This window comes from Hemiscyllium ocellatum, chromosome 8 (genome assembly GCF_020745735.1).
Source record: "Hemiscyllium ocellatum isolate sHemOce1 chromosome 8, sHemOce1.pat.X.cur, whole genome shotgun sequence".
In the NCBI taxonomy this organism is placed as follows: Eukaryota; Metazoa; Chordata; class Chondrichthyes; order Orectolobiformes; family Hemiscylliidae; genus Hemiscyllium; species Hemiscyllium ocellatum.
Genome location: NC_083408.1, coordinates 100,590,854 through 100,611,160, shown reverse-complemented (window position 1 = coordinate 100,611,160; position 20,307 = coordinate 100,590,854). Strand labels below are relative to the sequence as shown.

General features: G+C 39.9%; 2 protein-coding genes across 2 annotated transcripts in view; one reads left to right on the top strand and one right to left on the bottom strand.

Moving 5' to 3' along the window:
• Nucleotides 1-5,090, bottom strand: part of prox2 (prospero homeobox 2) — a 49,783-nt gene extending 44,693 nt beyond the window's left edge. Inside the window, exon 1 of the mRNA XM_060828997.1 lies at nucleotides 3,514-5,090. Coding sequence (XP_060684980.1) covers nucleotides 3,514-5,090 — 1,577 coding nt within the window. The remainder of the gene's footprint in view (nucleotides 1-3,513) is intronic.
• A 14,647-nt stretch (nucleotides 5,091-19,737) lies between these two features.
• The window catches only part of dlst (dihydrolipoamide S-succinyltransferase), a 50,427-nt gene continuing 49,857 nt past the window's right edge, over nucleotides 19,738-20,307 (top strand). Inside the window, exon 1 of the mRNA XM_060829390.1 lies at nucleotides 19,738-19,853. Within this exon, the coding sequence (XP_060685373.1) occupies nucleotides 19,779-19,853 (75 nt within the window). The 5' untranslated portion in view covers nucleotides 19,738-19,778. The remainder of the gene's footprint in view (nucleotides 19,854-20,307) is intronic.

Below are 20,307 nucleotides of genomic sequence, written 5' to 3'. Positions count from 1 at the left end.
AGGTATAGAATGTAGGGAAATAGATGGTAACATCTTGGAAAATGTCCATATTATGGAGGAGGAAGTACTGGATGTCTTGAAACGCATAAAGGTGGATAAATAGCCAGGACCTGATCAGGTGCACCCTAGAACTCTATGGGAAGCTAGAGAAGTGATTGCTGGGCCTCTTGCTGGGATATTTGTATCATCGATAGTCACAGGTTAGGTGCTGGAAGACTGGAGGTTGGTTAACGTGGTGCCACTGTTTAAGAAGGGTGGTAAGGACAAGCCAGGGAACTATAAACCGGTGAGCCTGACGTCGGTCGTGGGCAAGATATTGGAGAGAATCCTGAAGGACAGGATGTATATGTATTTGGAAAGGCAAGGACTGATTAGGGATAGTCAACGTGGCTTTGTGCATGGGAAATCATGTCTCACAAACTTGATTGAGTTTTTTGAAGAGGTAACAATGAGAATTGATGAGGGCAGAGTGGTAGATGTGATCTATATGGACTTCAGTAAGGCGTTCAACAAGGTTCCCCACGGGAGACTGATTAGCAAGATTAGATCTCATGGAATACAGGGAGAATAGCCATTTGGATACAGAACTGACTCAAAGATAGAAGACAGAGGGTGGTGGTGGAGGGTTGTTTTTCAGACTGGAGGCCTGTGACCAGTAGAGTGCCACAAAATTCGGTGCTGGGTCCTCTACTTTTCATCATTTATATAAATGATTTGGATGCAAGCATAAGAGGTATAGTTAGTAAGTTTGCAGGTGATGCCAAAATTGGAGGTGTAGTGGACAGCGAAGAAGTTTACCTCAAATTACAACAGGATCTTGATCAGATGAGCCAATGGGTAGATGGCAGATGGAGTTTAATTCAGATAAATGCAAAGTGCTGCATTTTGGGAAAGCAAATCTTAGCAGGACTTATACACTTAATGGTAAGGTCCTAGGGAGTGTTGCTGAACAAAGAGACCTTGGAGTGCAGGTTCATAGCTCCTTGAAAATATATAGGATAGTGAAGAGGGTGTTTGATATGCTTTCCTTTATTGGTTAGAATATTGAGTACAGGAGTTGGGAGGTCATGTTGCAGCTGTACAGGACATTGGTTAGGCCACTGTTGGAATATTGCATGCAGCTCTAGTCTCTTTCCTATCGGAAAGATGTTGTGAAACTTGAAAGGGTTCAGAAAAGACTTACAAGGATGTTGCCAGGGTTGAAGGATTTGAGCTATCGGGAGAGGCTGAACAGGCTGGGGCTGTTTTCTCTGGAGCATCGCAAGCTGAGGGGTGACCTTATAGAGATTGACAAAATTATGAGGGGCATGGATAGGGTAAATAGGCAAAGTCTTTTCCCTGGTGTGGGGGAGTCCAGCCTAGAGGGCATAGGTTTAGGGTGAGAGAGGAAAGATATAAAAGAGACCCACGGGCAACTTTTTCATGCAGAGGGTGCTATGTGTATGAAATGAGCTGCCAGAGAAAGTGGTGGAGGCTGGTACAATTGCAACATTTAAAAGATATTTGGATGGGTGTATGAATAGGAAGGGTTTGGAGGGATATGGGCTGGAAGCCAGCAGATGGAACTTGATTGGATTGGGATATCTGGTCGGCATAAACGGGTTTGACCTAAGGGTCTGTTTCCATGCTGTACATCTTTATGACTCTAAGAGATTTTTCCACCCTTCGGAAGCACCATAGCAATGGAGATATCAATGTGGACCCACCACCTTCTTTACATGGAAGTCACAAGCCCACCATGTTGTTGTGGCTTGGTTGTAGAAACATCCAGGTGTTTCTCCAAAGTGGATGAGTGGGTGGGTTAGTGAGGGGGTTGGCATTCTGGGCTGCTGTTTACAACTGTCAGGAGCCAAAGTGCAAACAGCTAAAGCATGGTCATCAATTTTCTCTGCTCTGGAGTTTCTTCCCTAAATCTGAGTTCTTCACCTCCCTCTCACAGAAATCAGAAATTTACAGGATGAAAGGAGGCTATTTAGCCTATTGTGTATGCCAGCCAACAAGTAACTACCCAGTCTAAAACCTCTTGCCTGTTCTTGGTCTAAAAATGTATTGTAGGTTTGGCAGTTCCGATGCACATCCAAGTACCTTTTAAATGTTATGACAGTTTCTGCGCTACCACCTCTTCAGATCTCAGCACTCTCTGCAATTGAACATACCCTTTTGAATCTCCTCTGGGTTCCCAAAGCATACCTGAAATCTATCCCTACTGTTTGTGGACCCTTGAACCAAGGGATATAAGTCCTTCCTATTGGCTCTGAATCCTTTATAATTTTATATATTGCAAATCCTTTAGGGCATGTCTTAAAACTACCTCTTAACCAAACCTTTCCCTCCCCAAATAGAAAAAAAAATAAAAACAATATTAAAAAAAAATGTTTGGGTCAATTATAGATTCGTAGAGCATAGAAACAGACTCTTCAGTTCAACCAGTCCATGCTGAACATAATCCCAAACTAAACTGGTCCCATCTATCTGCCCATATCCCTTCAAATCTTTCTGATTCATGTATCTATCCAATTTAGAGTCTTTTAAACTTGAAAGGGTTCAGGAAAGATTCACAAGGATGTTGCCAGGACTGGAGAATTTGAGCTTTAGAAAGAGGCTGAATAGGCTGTGGCTATTTTCCTGCAGCGTCGGAGGCTGAGGTGACTTTATAAAAGTTTATAAAATCATGAGGGGCATGGATAAGGTCAATAGTCTTTCCTCACGGTAGGGGAATCCAAAACTTGAGGGCAAAGGTTTAAAAGGTGAGAGGAAAGATATAAAAGGGACCTAAGGGGCAACTTTTGCACACACAAGAAGTATGGAATGAACTGCCGGGCAAACTGGTGAAGGCTGATACAACACAGCATTTAAAAGGTATCTGAATGGGTACATGAATATGAATAGGAAGGGTTTATAGGGATATGGGTCAAATGCTGACAAATGGGACTAGATTGATTTAGGATATCTGGTCGGCATGGCGGAGTTGGATCTAAGGGTCTGGTTGCGTGCTGTACAGCTCTATGACAGTGGCAGTGGCAGTGATGTGAAATTCAACACTGCACTTGAAACATAAAAGTTTGAATTAAATATAGATGGTATTTAAACACTCATATTATTGATGCAATTGAACCAGGAAAAGTACACATTTTCTTGAGAGTGGCAAGTTTGCTAAATCATGTAAACTCTTATCTACGGTTTCAGAAACTTGAATTTACACAGCTGATAAGATGATGTTCTCCTTCTTTTCGCTGTTCAATTTTACTTGAAGTGAAATTCAAGTCATCTAAGTGAAGATTCTGACTGGGAGGAATATTAATATTGACAGGCATCATACTTCAGAAAGCCCTTAAGAATGTGGAGGCAGTGGGGAAAGGATGAAATCTTGCAGACTCTTGCAAAGAAAGGTGTCCTTCTGAAGTCTGATTTTAATTAAAGTGGAACTTTACTCTGTGTCTAACACCCGTCATGTCTGACTTTGAACTTAACAGGTTTTGCAAAGTGATACTTAGAAAGGATACATTAACTGATTTGAATGGCGTGACATCTTCCATGGAATGCAATTCTCCACGTTCAGACTTAACGCGAGAAAGACAGAGATTCTCTGCTGGACTTCGACCTGATTGTGGGAACGGCTGTTCTGCCGTATGATGGGAGATAACCTTCGATCTCAGTTTGACTGCATCCCAGGAAGGAGGCATTGATTCAGAAGATGAATCCTTTTCAGTAGCTGAGAGGCAGTGGCTTATGTCGTTATGCGCATCATATCTCAACAGAGGTTCAGGCAATTCAGTCAGAGGCATCTGCGAACCTAATGCTAATGATAAAGGTATCTTGGCGTTAGAGTTACCAATGATAGATTGGTTTTGGGATGATTTTCTCACTACTAATGGTATTGCTTCTGTCTGATCCTGAATGTCATAGATAGAAGGGCTTTGAGAGTTGTCATAACATCTGCGTATCATCCTTGAATCTGGAGAGTGGTGAAGGTCATGACTGGCCATCCTCAAGTTTGAGTTCTCATTAGGCATGAGACCCTTAGGCAGAGAGGCTGGCAAGCTTTGAAATGCTTGGGAAGAGATGTTTGAAGGTTTCACAGAGAACAACTGCACTGCTGAATCTACAATGTGAGCTACTGCATTAGTTAATTCATATTTAAGGGCCTCTGCAAGGTAGCCACCCTTGACAAGAGAGAACGAAAAATGTGTATGATTGTTGAATTTCCTGTCTACATCGTGATGTTTGTTTGCATCTTTTGGCATTGTCAGTTCTTTTTCTTGGCCGAACGATTGAGCACAGTCATAACCTTGGTTCATTTCTGAAAGGCATCTTTCTAGAGTATTTTCTCCATTCTCTCCATTGCAGTCAGGACCACCCAAGTGGAAGCTGTAATCAGAAGTGTCCCCCTGGTCCTCTTGTTCAGACTCACTGGCATCATACATGTGGAAAAACTTTTCTTGAAGTTCAAGGAGTTTTCCCTGCATATCCTGTAACTGCTGCTTTAATTTATGACATTCCCGTCTCTTGTGATTCTTGAGGGATGCGGTTAATTTGGGAAATTTCCAGGGATTCTCCTTCTGCTTTTGCTGCTGTTGAGGAAGTCTCTGCTTCCGTTTATTCTCTTTGTATCTATCTCCCAAAATTCCAGGTCGTTGGCGACAGTCCCTCTCAAGCTCACTGTTGAGGATGGTGTTTGGAGAACTGCTCATTCCTCGGATGATGTTCTCTACTCTTGCCCTCTTTGCTTGCAAATGTTTGTCGAGCAATCGGTCCCCTTCAGTGTTGTTTGAAATATGGTACTGACTGAAAGGCGAGCCAAGGTCCTGTACACTATCTTTGAAGCAGTCACTGCTTCTGTCCTCCTGAAATGATTCTGCAGTGGAATGGGACAGATTCCTTGACGAGAAGTCAAAGTCTTGAGTTGTTAAACTATTTTTCTTGGTAGCTTTGCCCAGAAAATGAGAAATGATAGCCCTGCTGGAATGGGATGGCACAGAATCCTCAAAAGCATTTCTTTTCAGGCGCACAGAGAGCTGATTTGTTTTGTCTCCTTCTGCGTAGCAGCTACTGAAACTTTGCATTTCCTGTTTGGATATGTTGTGGTTCATTGCATAGATCAAGGGGGCTTGGACACAGGACTCAAAACAGTTCCTGACTTTTGTTGCAAAGTTTAAAGTTAAAAGAAGGTATCAAGCCTAGTATTCAGGCAATCCGATTAAGTCAAAATACTACTGACACAGTATTTCGAAACTGCTAGAGGTCTGGATCCTGGATAATAAAAGAGAAGAGTGAGGTTACTTTCCCAGAAAATTTATTTTAAGTCACATGGAGTGTACAACACAGGAACAAACCATTTAGCTCGACAAATTGATGCTCTCTACATGCTCCTCAAAGCAGTCTTCTATCTACCTTCATCTCACTCCATCAATATGTACTGCTATTCCTTTTTCATGCGCTTATCAAGCTTCCCCTTAAATAAATCTATACCAATTGTCTCAACTACTCAGTTTTTGTCCAAATTCTTATACTTCTGAGTTAAGATGTTTGTCTTGAATAGCTATTGGATTTTTTATTGATCGGCATATGAAGGACCTCAAGATTTCATTTCATCCACCCCCGCACCCCCCCCCCCCCCCCCCCCCCCCCCATCAACTGTAAACTTTATTTTCCACATCAAACCCTTTTATTACTTTAAAGAAGCCATCATGCCCTCCTACGCCTTTTGTTTTGTAGACTAGAGCCCCTGCCTACTCAGTCTTTCCTAATTAATATATCATCACTGTGTCTTGGCATCATCTTTGTGAATATTCCTCTATATATTTTCCAGTCATTCTTTGTACAGTTAAAAATGACTTTAGATATCTTTGCATCGGTAACCTCAAATCCTTCTGCTCCTTTACTCCATTATACACTTATTATTGAGGCTATATCTGGCCTCCTTTCTCTAACTAAAACACATAACCTCACACATAGCCATACTGAAATTCATTTCCCAATTCCATGCTTATTCTGTAAGTTTGTTAGAGTCCACTTATTCATAAAGCTAATATGTTCTCTTCATGTGAAAAGTTCTAAATGTGCTGGAACAAAGACTAATATACATCTAGGAACCAATACAACCATCCATTCACCTCAACACCATCTAAATAGGCAGCAAGAATCCACAAAGAAGTGTCTGACCTCATTTTCAAATGCCAAGTTCCCCTCTACAGATCCTTTCCTCACCACTTCTGCCAGATCTACCAGCCTCTTTGTGGTCCTATTAAGCCCCAGGATACTCCTCTACCAGTAACCCCAGCCACTTTTTTCAATTCTCCATGACCATTCACCAGTGTTTGCAATCTTGTTGTCAGCTTTGATCCATCACGGAGATCATCGGTTTTCACCAGTGGTTAATTCTGCTCTGTCTCAGCTCGTCTACTGTTGAAATCCTCATGAGCGCCTTTCTTACTTCTTTTACTTGGAAAAATCAACATACCCTTGGCCAGTCTCCCACATCAGACCCCCAATGAACTCAGTCTTCCAAAACTCTACTTTCTTGTCCTAATTCATCCTTTTCACTCATACCCCTCACTGATCAAAATTAGCTCCTGGTTAATCAATAACTCAATTTTAAAATTTTCATCCTTGATTTGAGATCCTTTCATGGGCTGACCCCTCCTTTTCTCTGCATCAGCCACTGAGATGTATGCAGTACTCAAATTCTGGCCTCTTGTGTATTCCTGATTTTAAATGCTCCTCCATTCAGGCCACTGTGTCTTTAGATGCCAAGGGCCTAAGTTCTGGATTTCCGTGCTACCTTTTCTGTCTCTTCTCACCACTAGGGTTCACCTTACAATTTAACGTATTGACCAAGCTCTTGGTCATCTGCCTGATATATCGACTCAGTTGCCTTGGTATCAAATTTAGTTTAGTAACACTCCAATGAACTCCTTGACATGTTTTACTACATTAGAGGTGTTATATAACTAGAAGATGTTGTTATTATTGAAGGATGGAATTATTTCCATTTTTAGCAGAGCACAGGGATGCCTTCAAATACATCTCAATCTCCCTCTTGTTCTCCCATACAAAACTTGCCCCTAATTCATACTACTTGCAAACCAACTTGCTCTAATTATCAAACAGGTATCATTGTCAGTTGAAAATTGAAGTTACATTAAATGGAGAAAGACTCTCACTTCACGCTGTTCTTTCAGTCTTCAACCAGGCAAACATGGAAATGATGATGAAGGGCTTATGCCCAAAACGTTGAATTTCCTGTTCCTTGGTTGCTGCCTGACCTGCTGCGCTTTTCCAGCAATACATTTTCAACTCTGTACAATTGCAGGCATGAGTTTACATTAGGAAAGCTCATTATAAATGTGAATATAGGACTTTTGCAGTGGGAATTCTTAGAAACTGTGACAAAAAAATAAGATGACATAAAAATAGAAAATGCGACAAATACTTAGCAGGCCAGCTTGAATCTATGGAGAGAGAAATACATAACAATTCAGATTCATGATCTTTCATCAGATAAAGGTGGTGGTGTTGTGCAATCAGGAGATGTTGGTAAGATGGAACTCAGAAAGGAGAGGGAGGGAGTCAAGATTTAGGGCAGAGGGAGGGACGAAGAAACATTTCAGTCAGGATCTATTTCTTAACTCCATCGCAGAATCAGTTTCACTATGCTGTACATTTGATCAAGAGGACAGCTAATCTCCTCAGGAACGTTTCGATTAACGGTCATTCCCTCTCACGAGCAGAAGAAAAAAATTAACTCAGATAATGGATGACACACCTTCTGTTATTCTCCTTTAATTGGGGAAAATTCTATTTGGTGTCTTCTGGCAACAGTACAGCTCTGTTATTTGGTTTACTGCAGCACACATTGGAACTAAATTGGACCATTCCATGTTAGGAAGCTTTTTTGTCACAGCCGTTAGTCTCAACAATAAAAGGTAATTAACTTTTGAGTTCCTGTACAGATCTTACAAAAGCCACTGTTATGAATCCATTTTATGACTTTGATTTTTGTTTTCCTGCTCTAAATGCAATCGTCTATTGTATCAAGCCTGTCGCTGATAAAGGAAAGTCAAAGGGGTAGAAAGATCCACTTGTCCCATTTTTATTCACTGATGTGTCTCTCCTCCTGGACTGGATCTAAACATATTTGAAAAAGCCAAAAGCACTTTTTTTCTAATACTGTGAGGCAGATTATTTCAAACCTTTATTATTTTTGAGTAAAAATTTATTTCCAAATACATTGCAATTTCAAATTTATCTTATGCTTATTTAAATTTATGCCCTTTGATCCTACCAGCCTAATTCATTTTCAAATATTGCTTCTTGGTTTACTTAACCTATACTATGTAATGTGCTGTACATCGCAATAGGTCCTTCCCTTATCATGGTTTGATCTCAATAAATAATATTTTCTATGACTAGCCAGGCAAACTTATTTCCAATTTCGACGAAGATGAACCTTTGAGCAGAGTATAACATTCAGAGCTGAACAATAACATGTATTTGTTACTGATAAATGCGCTGAATATTGCACTACCTGAATCTTTTGAATGGATGAATAGCTCAGCAAGCAAACCACAAAACATATTTATTAGAAATATTAATTGTAAGAATTAACTAAATTGGCAGATTTTACTACATTACGTGACATCATAATTCCCAAGTATCTTGTTTGAAACAACAATTAGGAATGTTTTAACAGTTTTCTGTTGTACTTTATTGTTGGTTATTTGTTCATATAATGTGGGCTAGCAGGTATAGTCCATCCAAAACTATGTTGGAGAAAATGGCGATGAACTGCCTTCTTGAACTGCTTCAGTCCTTTGAACAGCAGGTTTCCTTGTTAAAAATTTTAGGAGGAGACTAATTCACATTCTATGTTTGCCTCCATCTCAACAGTAGTAGAGCAAAAATGTGGTGTTGGGAGGTGCAGGTCATTCTGCTATATTGCGCGTTTCGTCAGTGCAAGTTGGTTATTACGCGATTGACGAATTGTGGATGTTGTTTGGATATTGCGAACTTTCTACTGAAAGGATAGATCGATTTTATATTAGCGCCCTTCTACGGTGCAACTTTCTATAGCATGAGATTGTAGAGGAACACAACTGCCGCATTATAGCAGAATGGCCTGTACCATGACTATACTCAGTGTTACTCTTTAATGGTACAAAATTTACTTTTTAAGAAAAATGTTGTTGCATTGTGTAGGACTGGGAAAGTTTCTATTCAAGGGGCTTTATGAACCCTGTTACATGAATTACAGAAAGTTAACATGCAAGTAGATATAGCATGAAATTAAGGTAGCAAATGCTATGTTAGATATTGTTAGAGAAGGAGAATAGGAGTAAAGAATTTTTAAAACAATCATGCAGGGCATCAGTGAAATTACACTTGAATACTTTGTGAAGTTTTGATGTCCTTACCAGAGGGAGGATTTGCTTGAATTAGAGGGAGTGTAACAAAGATTCACTAGACTCGTTTCTGTGATGAAGGGATTGAACTGTGAAAAACAATTAGGTAGACTAGAACTATAGTTCCTGGAGATCTGACTGAAACGTAAAATATTCTGATTGAATTCTGACATTGGATGCCGGATGCTGAGTTGTAAGCAAGAGAGAGTGGTCAATAGATGTTCAGGTGCAATGGACATTACAGGATGGGGGTATGAAGTAGAAAGATGGAATTGTAGTAAAAGATCAGCCCAGATTTTGTTGAAATGAGCTCAAAAGGATCAAATGTTCAACTATAGTTCCTTTATCTTTTTAAAAAAAAGTGTCTTCTTTTGTAGAAAAAATTGCCAAAAGCTGGTCATCAGATTGTAGGACTAAACTGGTGTTTGGTATGAGGAACAGAATGCCCATTGAGATTGCATCTTTGCAAATGCCCTTTAGGAGACAGTATATAATTACAGAAAATAGACTGTACATCCAAAGAAGGGTCAGAGAACCTTTGATCAAAATTACTTACAATCAACTGTATGAACTTTGTTTTATTAAAGAACTGTGGATGGCGAAGACCTGAAAAAACTAAGAAATAAATTGCTGGAGAAAGTCAACAGGTCTGGAAGCATCTGTGAAGAGAAAAACAGGGTTAACATTTAGAGTCCAGTGATACAGATGACGGGTCACCAGACTTGAAATATTAACTCTATCTTCTTTCTATGGATCCTGCCCGACCTGCAATTCCTGTTTTCGTTTGTATGAATTTTAATCTTTGTTTCAATTACTGAACAGTTTTTTTAAAAAATTGCATTATAACCTTCAATTTACTCAAAATAATCATCTGAATAAAGGCATCACAATCTTAAGCTTTCACAAGGAAACATTAAAAATATTAAAAATGGGACTTTGGTAAAATAAAAATTAGTACATGAGGAATCAGTCATGATCCTTCCTGAAGTACTTTTCCCATTATTTGGATAGTTCAACTTCTCCCTCCAGATTGATTATTTTACATTCAAAATTATTCTGTTTTCTCTACTCTCCAAACAGATTGATTTCCTGTTCAATGTGATTATATTCAAACACTACAGTCAAAATTGCCTCTGGGTAATAATCATTGGCTGCTGATGGTTGAGGAAGGTCACCTATTCTCCTTTCTACCCCTTTAGATGAACAATAATAGTTTAGACAGTTTCTGGTAACAAAACATTAGGACCTTCTATGCTAAGGGCATGTTTAATGTTAGTGGCAGAGGATAGACCACTTGGGAGTCTTAACAAGAAAAGTCACTTGTCTTCAACTATACTTCCTGCACACTTGGGAAAGCGACCAACATAATCAAAAACCCCTCCCACCCCAATTATACTTACTTCCACCCCACTTTTGGTCAGGCAGAAGATATACACGTACAAACAGACCTTCTTCCCTGCTGCTATCAGACTTTTGAATGGACCTGTTTAATGGTAATGTTGATATCTCTGCACCTTCTCAGCAGCATCCTTCACTCTGTTCTTTTATACTGATGCGTTTGTAAAGTACAATCTGCCTATGAAACAGGTAAGACAACGCTTTTCACTGTACACGTGACAATAATAAATCAAATCTTTCACAACTAGGTGTTGTTTATATTTTGTGATCAACCTGTTCAGGGAGGTTATTACACATCTCTGGAGCAGATGGAACTTCAACCCAGGCCACCTGACTCTACCACTTCACTCCAGGGCCACTCAAGGTGTTATTTATATTGTATGATAGCAATAGTTACAATTAATACTAACTAGACAGACATAATTACAATCATCAGGAGCCAGGTATGTTACATTTCTCTCCAGGTGGACTTTGCGCAAAATAAGTTGATTTTCCACCCAATGCCTTTCAGAATCATTACATTACACAGCAATTGAGGTCTGATAATGGAAATTTCTTAGCATTGAATTCTGGTCTGACTGTACATCTAGAGCTTTTATTTATTTTTTTAAAAATTGCTTCATTGCAATATCTCTGTATTGGAAATGCTGAGTTAATTATTACTTCCATTATACTCAGTCCTGTCGTGTGAATTCAGTTCCATTATCTACCTATTCAGATTGCTTTTCAACTGATGTGCAAAGTGAAATTTGTCTACCCATTTGACTAAATGGTCTAAGTCTATCTTAAGACGTTTAAATGGATTATTTTTCCCTATTTATCTTAACTTTGTCATCCACAGATTTAACAAAAAATATGAAAATACTCACAATTCATTTGAATGTTAAGACAACAAGTATTGAACTAATACGTTTAATGAAAATTAGCACAAACTGTCTATTATTTCTTCTCTGTTTTTATAATATCATTTCACTTCGCGGGGTAGAACAAATGGAACTTTTTAACCATTTCAATGACAATACAGTTATTTTTGATACAATTCTTATGCTCTCTGCATTTTTCTGTTTACTTTTTCCATGTATTCTGATTGATGGCACTATATACAACACACAAGTAGGTGAACAGACCTAACCTGCTGCTAGATATTTGTTAACTCAAGTGAATTTCTCACTAATCGTTCCTGTAAGAGTTCAATGCAATATCTTCTAAAGTCAGCCTTCTAATGCACCAAGAGCACTGTGACGCTGTATGAAGACTTCCTTCTTAAAAAAAATAATCATTTGAAATGTTTCATGGCAGAATTTTTCATTGTTCTAGCTATATCAAGAAAATATTACATATTTTTGAATGCTATTTGTCATAGCATTATTTGTATAAGATTGTCATTCGACAACATGTTCAGTTGCAATGACATTTCACAATAAAATAAAGCTTATCGGATGCTGTTATGTATTTAACAACTTGTTTGTATCTACTATACAAAGTGGAATGTTACTACAACTACTTGAACTTATATAGCACCTTTAAAGGATGTCCGAAGAGATTCACAGGAGCATTACCAGACAGACAAACATTGGTATTGAGCCATATGAGGAAAAGTTAGGAGTAGTGGCTAAAAGTCTAGTAAAAGAAATAGGCTTTATGAATGTCTTAAAGGGATGAGAGACAGTGAAGTGGTAAGTTTACAGTCTAGATAAACAAAAGGTATGGTCATCAAGATGGAAAGTGAGGAAAATTGGGGAAACTTAAGAGGTCAGAATTGGAGTTAAGAGATTTCTTAAGATTTCAGGATTGGATGTGGTAACAGAGGTAAGGAGCTGAGGTCATGAGATTTTAATACAACATGAGAATTTTAAATTAGTAAGCTTTCATATAACATAGCTTATTTCAGTATAGGAATGGCAACATTTATTAAGACTAACTCTAATGACTTCATTTGTATGAAAATCCTAGTGAGATTATTGCTACAGAAAAACTGAGTTTATGATCATGACAAAGAAAATATGTTAATAAACCATTCCATATTATTACTTGTAACATTATTTTCTTTTAAATTATGTGGTTTAAAAGATTCCCCTTTAAGATGCTCATTAAAATTTAGCTTTTTGATCCATCTAAATATCCTTATGTGGATCAGTACAAAACATTCTTGATCATGTGTCTGTGGACCATTTTGGTTAAAAGATAGTACACGTTGTTACTGATACATTCAGCATCTGAATTCATGCCATGTATTTTCCAAAATCTCTTCTCAGGATCCCACCAAAGCTTGGCTTGTACCTATCTGTCTCATTACCTCTCAAATCACTCCACAGTTAATGGCTTACCCTCAGATTATTTTTCACATTCCCTCAGTGGTTACACCAGACCTGGACCTGTTTTCATTCTGTTCGCACCTTATTTCAATTACCTTTTCAGATAAAACTCTCTTGACATTTTTGCTGAGGACTCCATTCTACATTTATCAATTTCCTTCAACATTCAGCTGGCTTGTTTTAAAGGATAAGTTGAATCCTGCTCATAACCCAGTAGGCTTTGCCCATCCATCACCCTCTCTAATGATCAGTGGTCTCTCTACTCAATTCTACACTCCATTTCCTTCCTTAAATGGATGAACACCTTTACTTTCAGTTGTAGTGCCAGCTGTAAGCTAGTTGGTCATCCTCTTGCTTCAGAATCTCACTTAAGGCTCAGGACACACTCTAGGATTGGAGTACAAAAGGCTGATATTCCAATGCCGTATGGAATGCAGGATTCCCCTTTAAGAAGATGAGAGTTGAAGCAAGGAAACCAAACAACTATGGAGGCTGGAAATCAGAAATGTAAACCAAATTTGCTGGGAAAACTCAGCAGATCTGGCAGTATTTGTGGAGAGAAATCAGAAATGTTTAGGGACCAATCTGAAGAATGGGTCATTGGACCCGAAACATTAATTCTGTTTCCTCTCCATGAAGGAAGGCCTTGTTTGTCCTCTCAACTGGATGCAAAATAAAACCATGACACCATTTTGAAGAACAGGGGGGTTGTGCCTGATGTTCTAACTAATCTTATCCCTCAGTCAAAATCACAAACATACATTTCATATGAACATTTGAGTGAAGCTCAGAAGTGTATCACTTAGACCCCCAGACCTCTTCTACTGAACAATATGATCATGGTTAGTCTGATCCATCCACATTTCCACAACCTTTCACTCCCCCTTGTTACCAAGAATCTATCTATCTCTGTCTTTAATATATTCTAGGAGTCTGCTCCCACTACCATTTGAGGAAAAAATTTCCAAAGATTCACGACACGGAGAAAAAGATTCTGTTCATCTGTCTTAAATGGGTGACCCTTTATTTTTAAACAATGACCTGTAGAACTAGATTCTTCTACAAGGGGAAATGTCCTTTCCAAATGCACTTTGTCAAGACTCCTCAAGATCTAATCTGTTTCTGATATATTATCTGGTCATTGCACATTTGTGTTTGTGGGAGCTTGCTATGTGCAAGTTAACTGCCATGGTTCTTATACGGAACAATGTCTTCACTTTAAAAGTAAACTATTGGTCATAAATAAATGTAGGATCATAAAACGGCTTCAGATAATAATTAAATTCCATTTTGAAAACCAGAGTGAATCTGTTTCCAGCACACTCTCAGATGGTACATTCCATTTCCAAACAACTCACTGCAGAAATGATTTTTTAGGTACGCCAGCTTTGGTTCTTTAACCAATCACCTTAAATTGAGATTCTGGGTTCATGACCAGTGGGACTTGCTGTGTGCAAGTTAGCTGCCATGGTTCCTACAGTGAGACCAGTTTCTCATTTCCAGGATTTTCTCCTTGTGGTTTTGAAAACCATTATCAGATCTTCAGTCAACTTTCTTTTCCTTTAGGAGAACACTCCCCACTGCCCCCCACCCCCACCCCCCAGCTTTTCAGCCTACTAGAGAAGTACAAGTCTCTCATGTCTAGAGCCATTTACATACATCTTTTCTGGATCTGCTCTGAAGTTTTCAGATCCTTCCTGAAGTGTATGCCTAATCTCTGTCTCATTCACAGAGTTCATTATGCTACATGCATTATTAACCACTTTCTCAATCTTCCCTACCATCTTCAATGACAGTCACCCAACCTCTCGTTATTCTCTACTTCCTTTGCAATTGTATTGTCTATATTGTCTCAACTTAATTGTACAGTCAAAACATATCATTTCACACTTCTCTACATTAAATGTCATCTGTGAAACATATCAATAACATCATCAGAATCCACCAAAACTTCCATGTTTTGTGTCACCTGCAAATGTGTGTTGCACTAGTACAGATTGTCAAAGCTGGGGTCATTACATTGACCCCTAGGGAACCCCATTATGTACTTTCTTCCAGTCTAAATGAAACCCTCATCACTATTCCCTGTTCCCTATAGGGAACCACAGATCTAAATCCATGGTCTCCTCTATTCCCTGGGCTTCAGGTCTGCTGATAGGCTGCCATGTATCACTTTATCAAACACCATCCATGTATACAGAATATGATCTGCCTTACTCTCATCAACTCTTCCTGCCATCTCATCAAGAAGAAAATTCAATCAAGTTAATTAAACAATTAACAAATGTTCTCAAAACAAATCCATTGTGCTTTCCTTTCATTAATCCACACTTGCCCATTTTGTCAGGGATTCTCATTTTCCTCCAGGGAGGCTGGACTGACTGATCCTTAGCCTGACACCCTCTTCTGAATACAGATGCGACATTTGCAATTTTCCAGTTCTTTGACAGCACTCCATATCCAAACAAGTTTTGTTGTTGCAAATGCCTTTGGGTCTTCCTGTATAAAAGGCAAATTTTTGCTTCCTTTTTGTTGCAAACTGTCCTATGAAGGAAAGTGGGCGGCACGGTGGTTAGCACTGTTGCCTCACAGCGCCTGAGATCCGGGTTCAATTCCCGACTCGGGCGACTGCCTGTGTGGAGTTTGCACATTCTCCCCATGTCTGCGTGGGTTTCCTCTGGGTGCTCCGGTTTCCTCCCACAGTCCAAAGATGTGCAGGTCAGGTGAATTGGCCATGCTAAATTGCCCGTAGTGTTAGGTAAGGGGTAAATGTAGGGGTATGGGTGGGTTGCGCTTCGGCGGGTCGGTGTGGACTTGTTGGGCTGAAGGGCCTGTTTCTACACTATAAGTAATCTAATCTAATCTATGAACGAGACAGTGAAGAGATTAGATGTTTCTTGGCTCTGCAGGGAAAAAGATACTGAGCTCCTTTGGCTACATCTGAAGTGACAGATTCAACATGGGAAACTACACTTTAAAAACACATGGACCGAGACATAATTCCCACCACTTTCAAAGCACAACATTAAAATTAGGCAGAATGACTAAACTACAATTGTGCCAATGAATAAGAGAAACTATTAATAAAATAATTAGAAATATCAAGAAACTATTCACATTCCCCAAACAAAGCCTAGTGCAAGAGAGCACTCTGTTCTGAAGAAGGCCTTGGGTTCGGCATATTGCTTTCAATTCTGGTCTCCCTGTTACAGGAAACCGTTGTTAAACTTGAAAGGATGCAGTAAAGATTTATAAAGGATATTGCCAGGGTTAGAAGATTTGAGCTATAGGGAGAGGCTAAATACGCTGTGGCTATTTTCGCTGGAGCGTTGGAGGCTCAGGGGTGACCTTATAAAGGTTTATGAAATCATGAGGGGCATGGACAGGGCTATTATCTGAGGATATTTTCCCCAGCATCTGCGTGTCCAAAGCTAGAGGGCGTAGGTTTAAGGAGAGAGGGAAAAATTTAAAAGGGACCTAAGGGGCAATTTTTCACGCAGAGGCTGGTGAATGTGTGGAAAAAGTGAGGACTGCAGATGCTAGAGATCAGAGTCGAAGAGTGTTGTGCTGGAAAGCACAGCCAGTCAGTCACCTTGTTGGCAGACTGAGTTTATCCAATTGCTAAATTGGGAGGGTTTCAGGGTTTGTTTTTTGCTACATTGGGGGATTTGAGCAATGATTGTCACCACATCTTTCAGTTCTGAAGAAGGTCATGCCGGATTCAAAATTAACTTCACAACTGCTGGCAGATCTGCTGAGGTATCTCTCTCTCTGCCGTCATTTCCGTATCTGTTTTAGGAATGTTACAGTTGGTATCTGTATTGCTGGGCTGGAAGGGACAAACTGCCCACTAGACTGGTTCTTGCTACCTGAACTTCTCTATCCCGGACGCACGAAGATAAAATAAACTTAAACACGGTAGTCTGCTTTCAAATGACACACAATGCCAAAGGTGTATGCGTACTTAAACAGCCGTTTCTTCCCTCCAGCAGAAATCCCCAAACTTGCAACAACAAGGTAACAAATTGCTGGAGAAATCATACTCAGAGAAAAACAGAAGCAACATTTCAAACCCTCCTTCAGTACCCTAAACTTGCAGCTTGGACTGGATGGAAGAGGAGGTGCTGAAGAGTTTGGTGAGGGGGAACAATAAATAATCCAGACTCGAGGCTGTTCTAACATTCTGCCTCTAAAATCCTAACCCAGGCACAGTACCAAGCTAAAATTTGAATAAAGAAATTAAGCTTTCTATTCTATTTGACCACGGCACTGAAGCTGTTGTTAACCTGACATCTAGAACCAGATTTTGCAGTGCAGGTTGAAAATAGTATCCAATTGTTTGGTTCAAATATCATAAAGATCATAACATTTAAATAAGTTTTATTAAGGAACAAAATACTTTTTTTTGCACGTGTTTACGATTTTTTAAAAATTTGGAAACAATACATGTACAGGCTACTCCGTGATGACTCTCCTCATATAAAAGGATTCAGTTTTATTTCTGACATTCCTCATGTTTAAGTTGGAATTCGCGATGTCTGATTCGCCGTCCTCGTACAAGGTGTGAGAAAATGCGGAGCTTTATTTCCGATTTAAAATCGTGACCTCAACTGCTCCGAAATTGTTTGTAAAATGCAATAGGTGTCGAGTCGCGGAAACAAGCAACAGATTGTGGCTCATTCTCCCTAATAACTGAAAAAAAGGTTTCATAACGGGTTGATAGCCCTGCGCCTCTCTGTGTTGACTTGCTGCAGATACTGTATATCGATCCCATTATAGCTCTTAATTATTCTTGCCTTAAAGATATCCACTAGACCACAATTCGAAATGATATTGTTCAATGGAAGGCTCAAAGGTACTATTTTAAAACAGTTAGCTATAGTCGCCCAAATAAATATATTTCAAATGATTTTAAGAATTCTAAGTGCATCAACGAAATCTTGCAAGCGGACAGCTTCTGCAGCCCAAATGTATTCCCCCGGAACATTTCAAATAGATAGTGTTGAACAATAATAAAATCTGCAAAAAAATGGCCAGAAAGAAATAAACACTCACCAGTTCTAGCCAAGAGTGTTAACTTGTATTTTCTTTATTGGCAATGGAAGAAACTTTTAAGCATCTAAGGCTTTCTTTTAAAAAGAATAAATTCCATTGAATAAAGAAGGCGTAATTTCATTAATGTATACGCGAAACAACTTTATGAAAATGATTGATTTGCCAGCGATTCATCCGCATAAACCTGGTTTGATATCTGTACTCAACATCAACTTTCACTCACAACGTAATGGAGTTTTAAAAATCAGAAAACGCAACATGGTAAAGAAGTTATTTGTTCCCAAGAACAATCTGAGTTTTAAAGAAAAAGATTGATCCAAATGAGATTGGGCATCAGTTGAATTTATGCCGTCGCCAAATGGGAAACGAATGCCGAGTGATGTCTTGCAATTATTAATGAGAACAAGTGCCTTGAGATATCTTCATAATCATTAACATAGAAACACAGCCAAGAGAAGTCACTGAACATTTTATCTTGTTAAAATGGTATTAAAAATAGAGGGGAAAATCTCAAGTCACTCTTCCCTAATCTCTCAAATTTGCCAGATTCACTTTAGCAACTTCAGTCAACCTGTTTGGACTTGTTATGACACAAATATGGACAGGTGGTACTTGAACGTGGACCTTTTCGGCCAGAAGTAGTAGGGCCAATGAAACTGCGCCAAAAGAGCCCTTTTTCACTTTATCATTCAGTTTCGGAACATATCAGAGACAATTATGTTATTTACAGTAATTATTACCGTATTGTTAATCAGAATAAGAAACAATTGAATAACAATAGTGAACATTCAATATTAAGGGTAAGGCTGACGATAATACCGTAGCCCACACTCACTATAAACATTCAACATTAAGGGTAAGAGTGATGATTACTGTAACACAACACTCACCATCAAGCTCAGTATTAAGAACGAGTGTGATAATAATACTGTAGCCCCCAAATTCACTATAAATATTAAATATTAAAAGTGAGGATGACGATAATACAATAACCCACACCCACCATGCAGCTCTCCTCTCGGATACACTCTGTCACTCCAGCGCGTTGTCCTCATTCATTCATCCTCATTCCTTAAAAGGAGGGAGGGGGCGTTCCCAAAGCAGCCAATCCAAAGTCATTATTAGCATATATGCAAATGACCACCGTGTGGAACAGCCCATGAACGTAAAGGGAGGATGACATTTTCACGAAACAAACATCTAAACGATATGACAGTACTGTTGTAAAGGAAAATAAAAACAATGTATATTTGGAGATATTTATTTTTCGGTCTTACATAGGTTGTTAGTTTGCACTTGTTTGTTTGTTACCCATCCCACTCATTCTGAACATTCGTATAGTCCAGCAGCAGCTTGGACCAAACCATTTATTTAAGTGGACCATGATGGATTCATTGAACACGCACACAGAAAGGTCAATTTTTCGTAAGTCTTACAGCTGTTATTGGGGTGAAAGGGTGTCTTAGTTTTAATATTTCAGACGGTACAATATACCATGTCATTAAAGTTTCCCCTCACCCCCCCCCCCCCACCTCCTGTGATCCTCGGTATTGGTGTAGCCCAGCTGGTTTCCGGTCTCGGGTCTGTCTGCTCGAGCTGCAGCACCGCCATGTTGTCCCGTTCCCGGTGCCTGGCTCGGAGCCTGAGCCGCTTCGCCGCCAGCCGCAATCCGGGCGGCCTGCAGGTAGGCGACACCGGAGGGATTGCCCCCTTCCCGACCGGAGCGGCGGGGAGGGTGGAAGGAGCTCATCCTCGAGCCGGCTGGAGACAGAGGAGGCCCGAGGCCTTGTCCAAGGGCAAGCTGTTACTCCGAGCCTGTGTCTGTACGGGTCAGCTCTCACCGCGCCCCTCTCCCGGGCTGCGCTCTTATTATCCCCCGTCAGCATCCCGGGGAGGGGGGGGGGTCCGCTCTCACTCCTAGCCGGGGCTGGCCTCTCTCTCGGGGTCCGCTCTCATACCCTCCCAACCTCCTCCGCCCGGGTCAACTTTCACCCCGGGGTCATCTCCTTCCCCTATCCCCGGTCAACTCTTCCGCCTCAGGGTAAACCCTCTCATCGACCCTCCCGAGGTTCGCTCATCTCACTCCTCCTTCCCTGGGGTCCGCTCCTCCTTTCTCTCTTGCCTTCCCCATTCCCTCA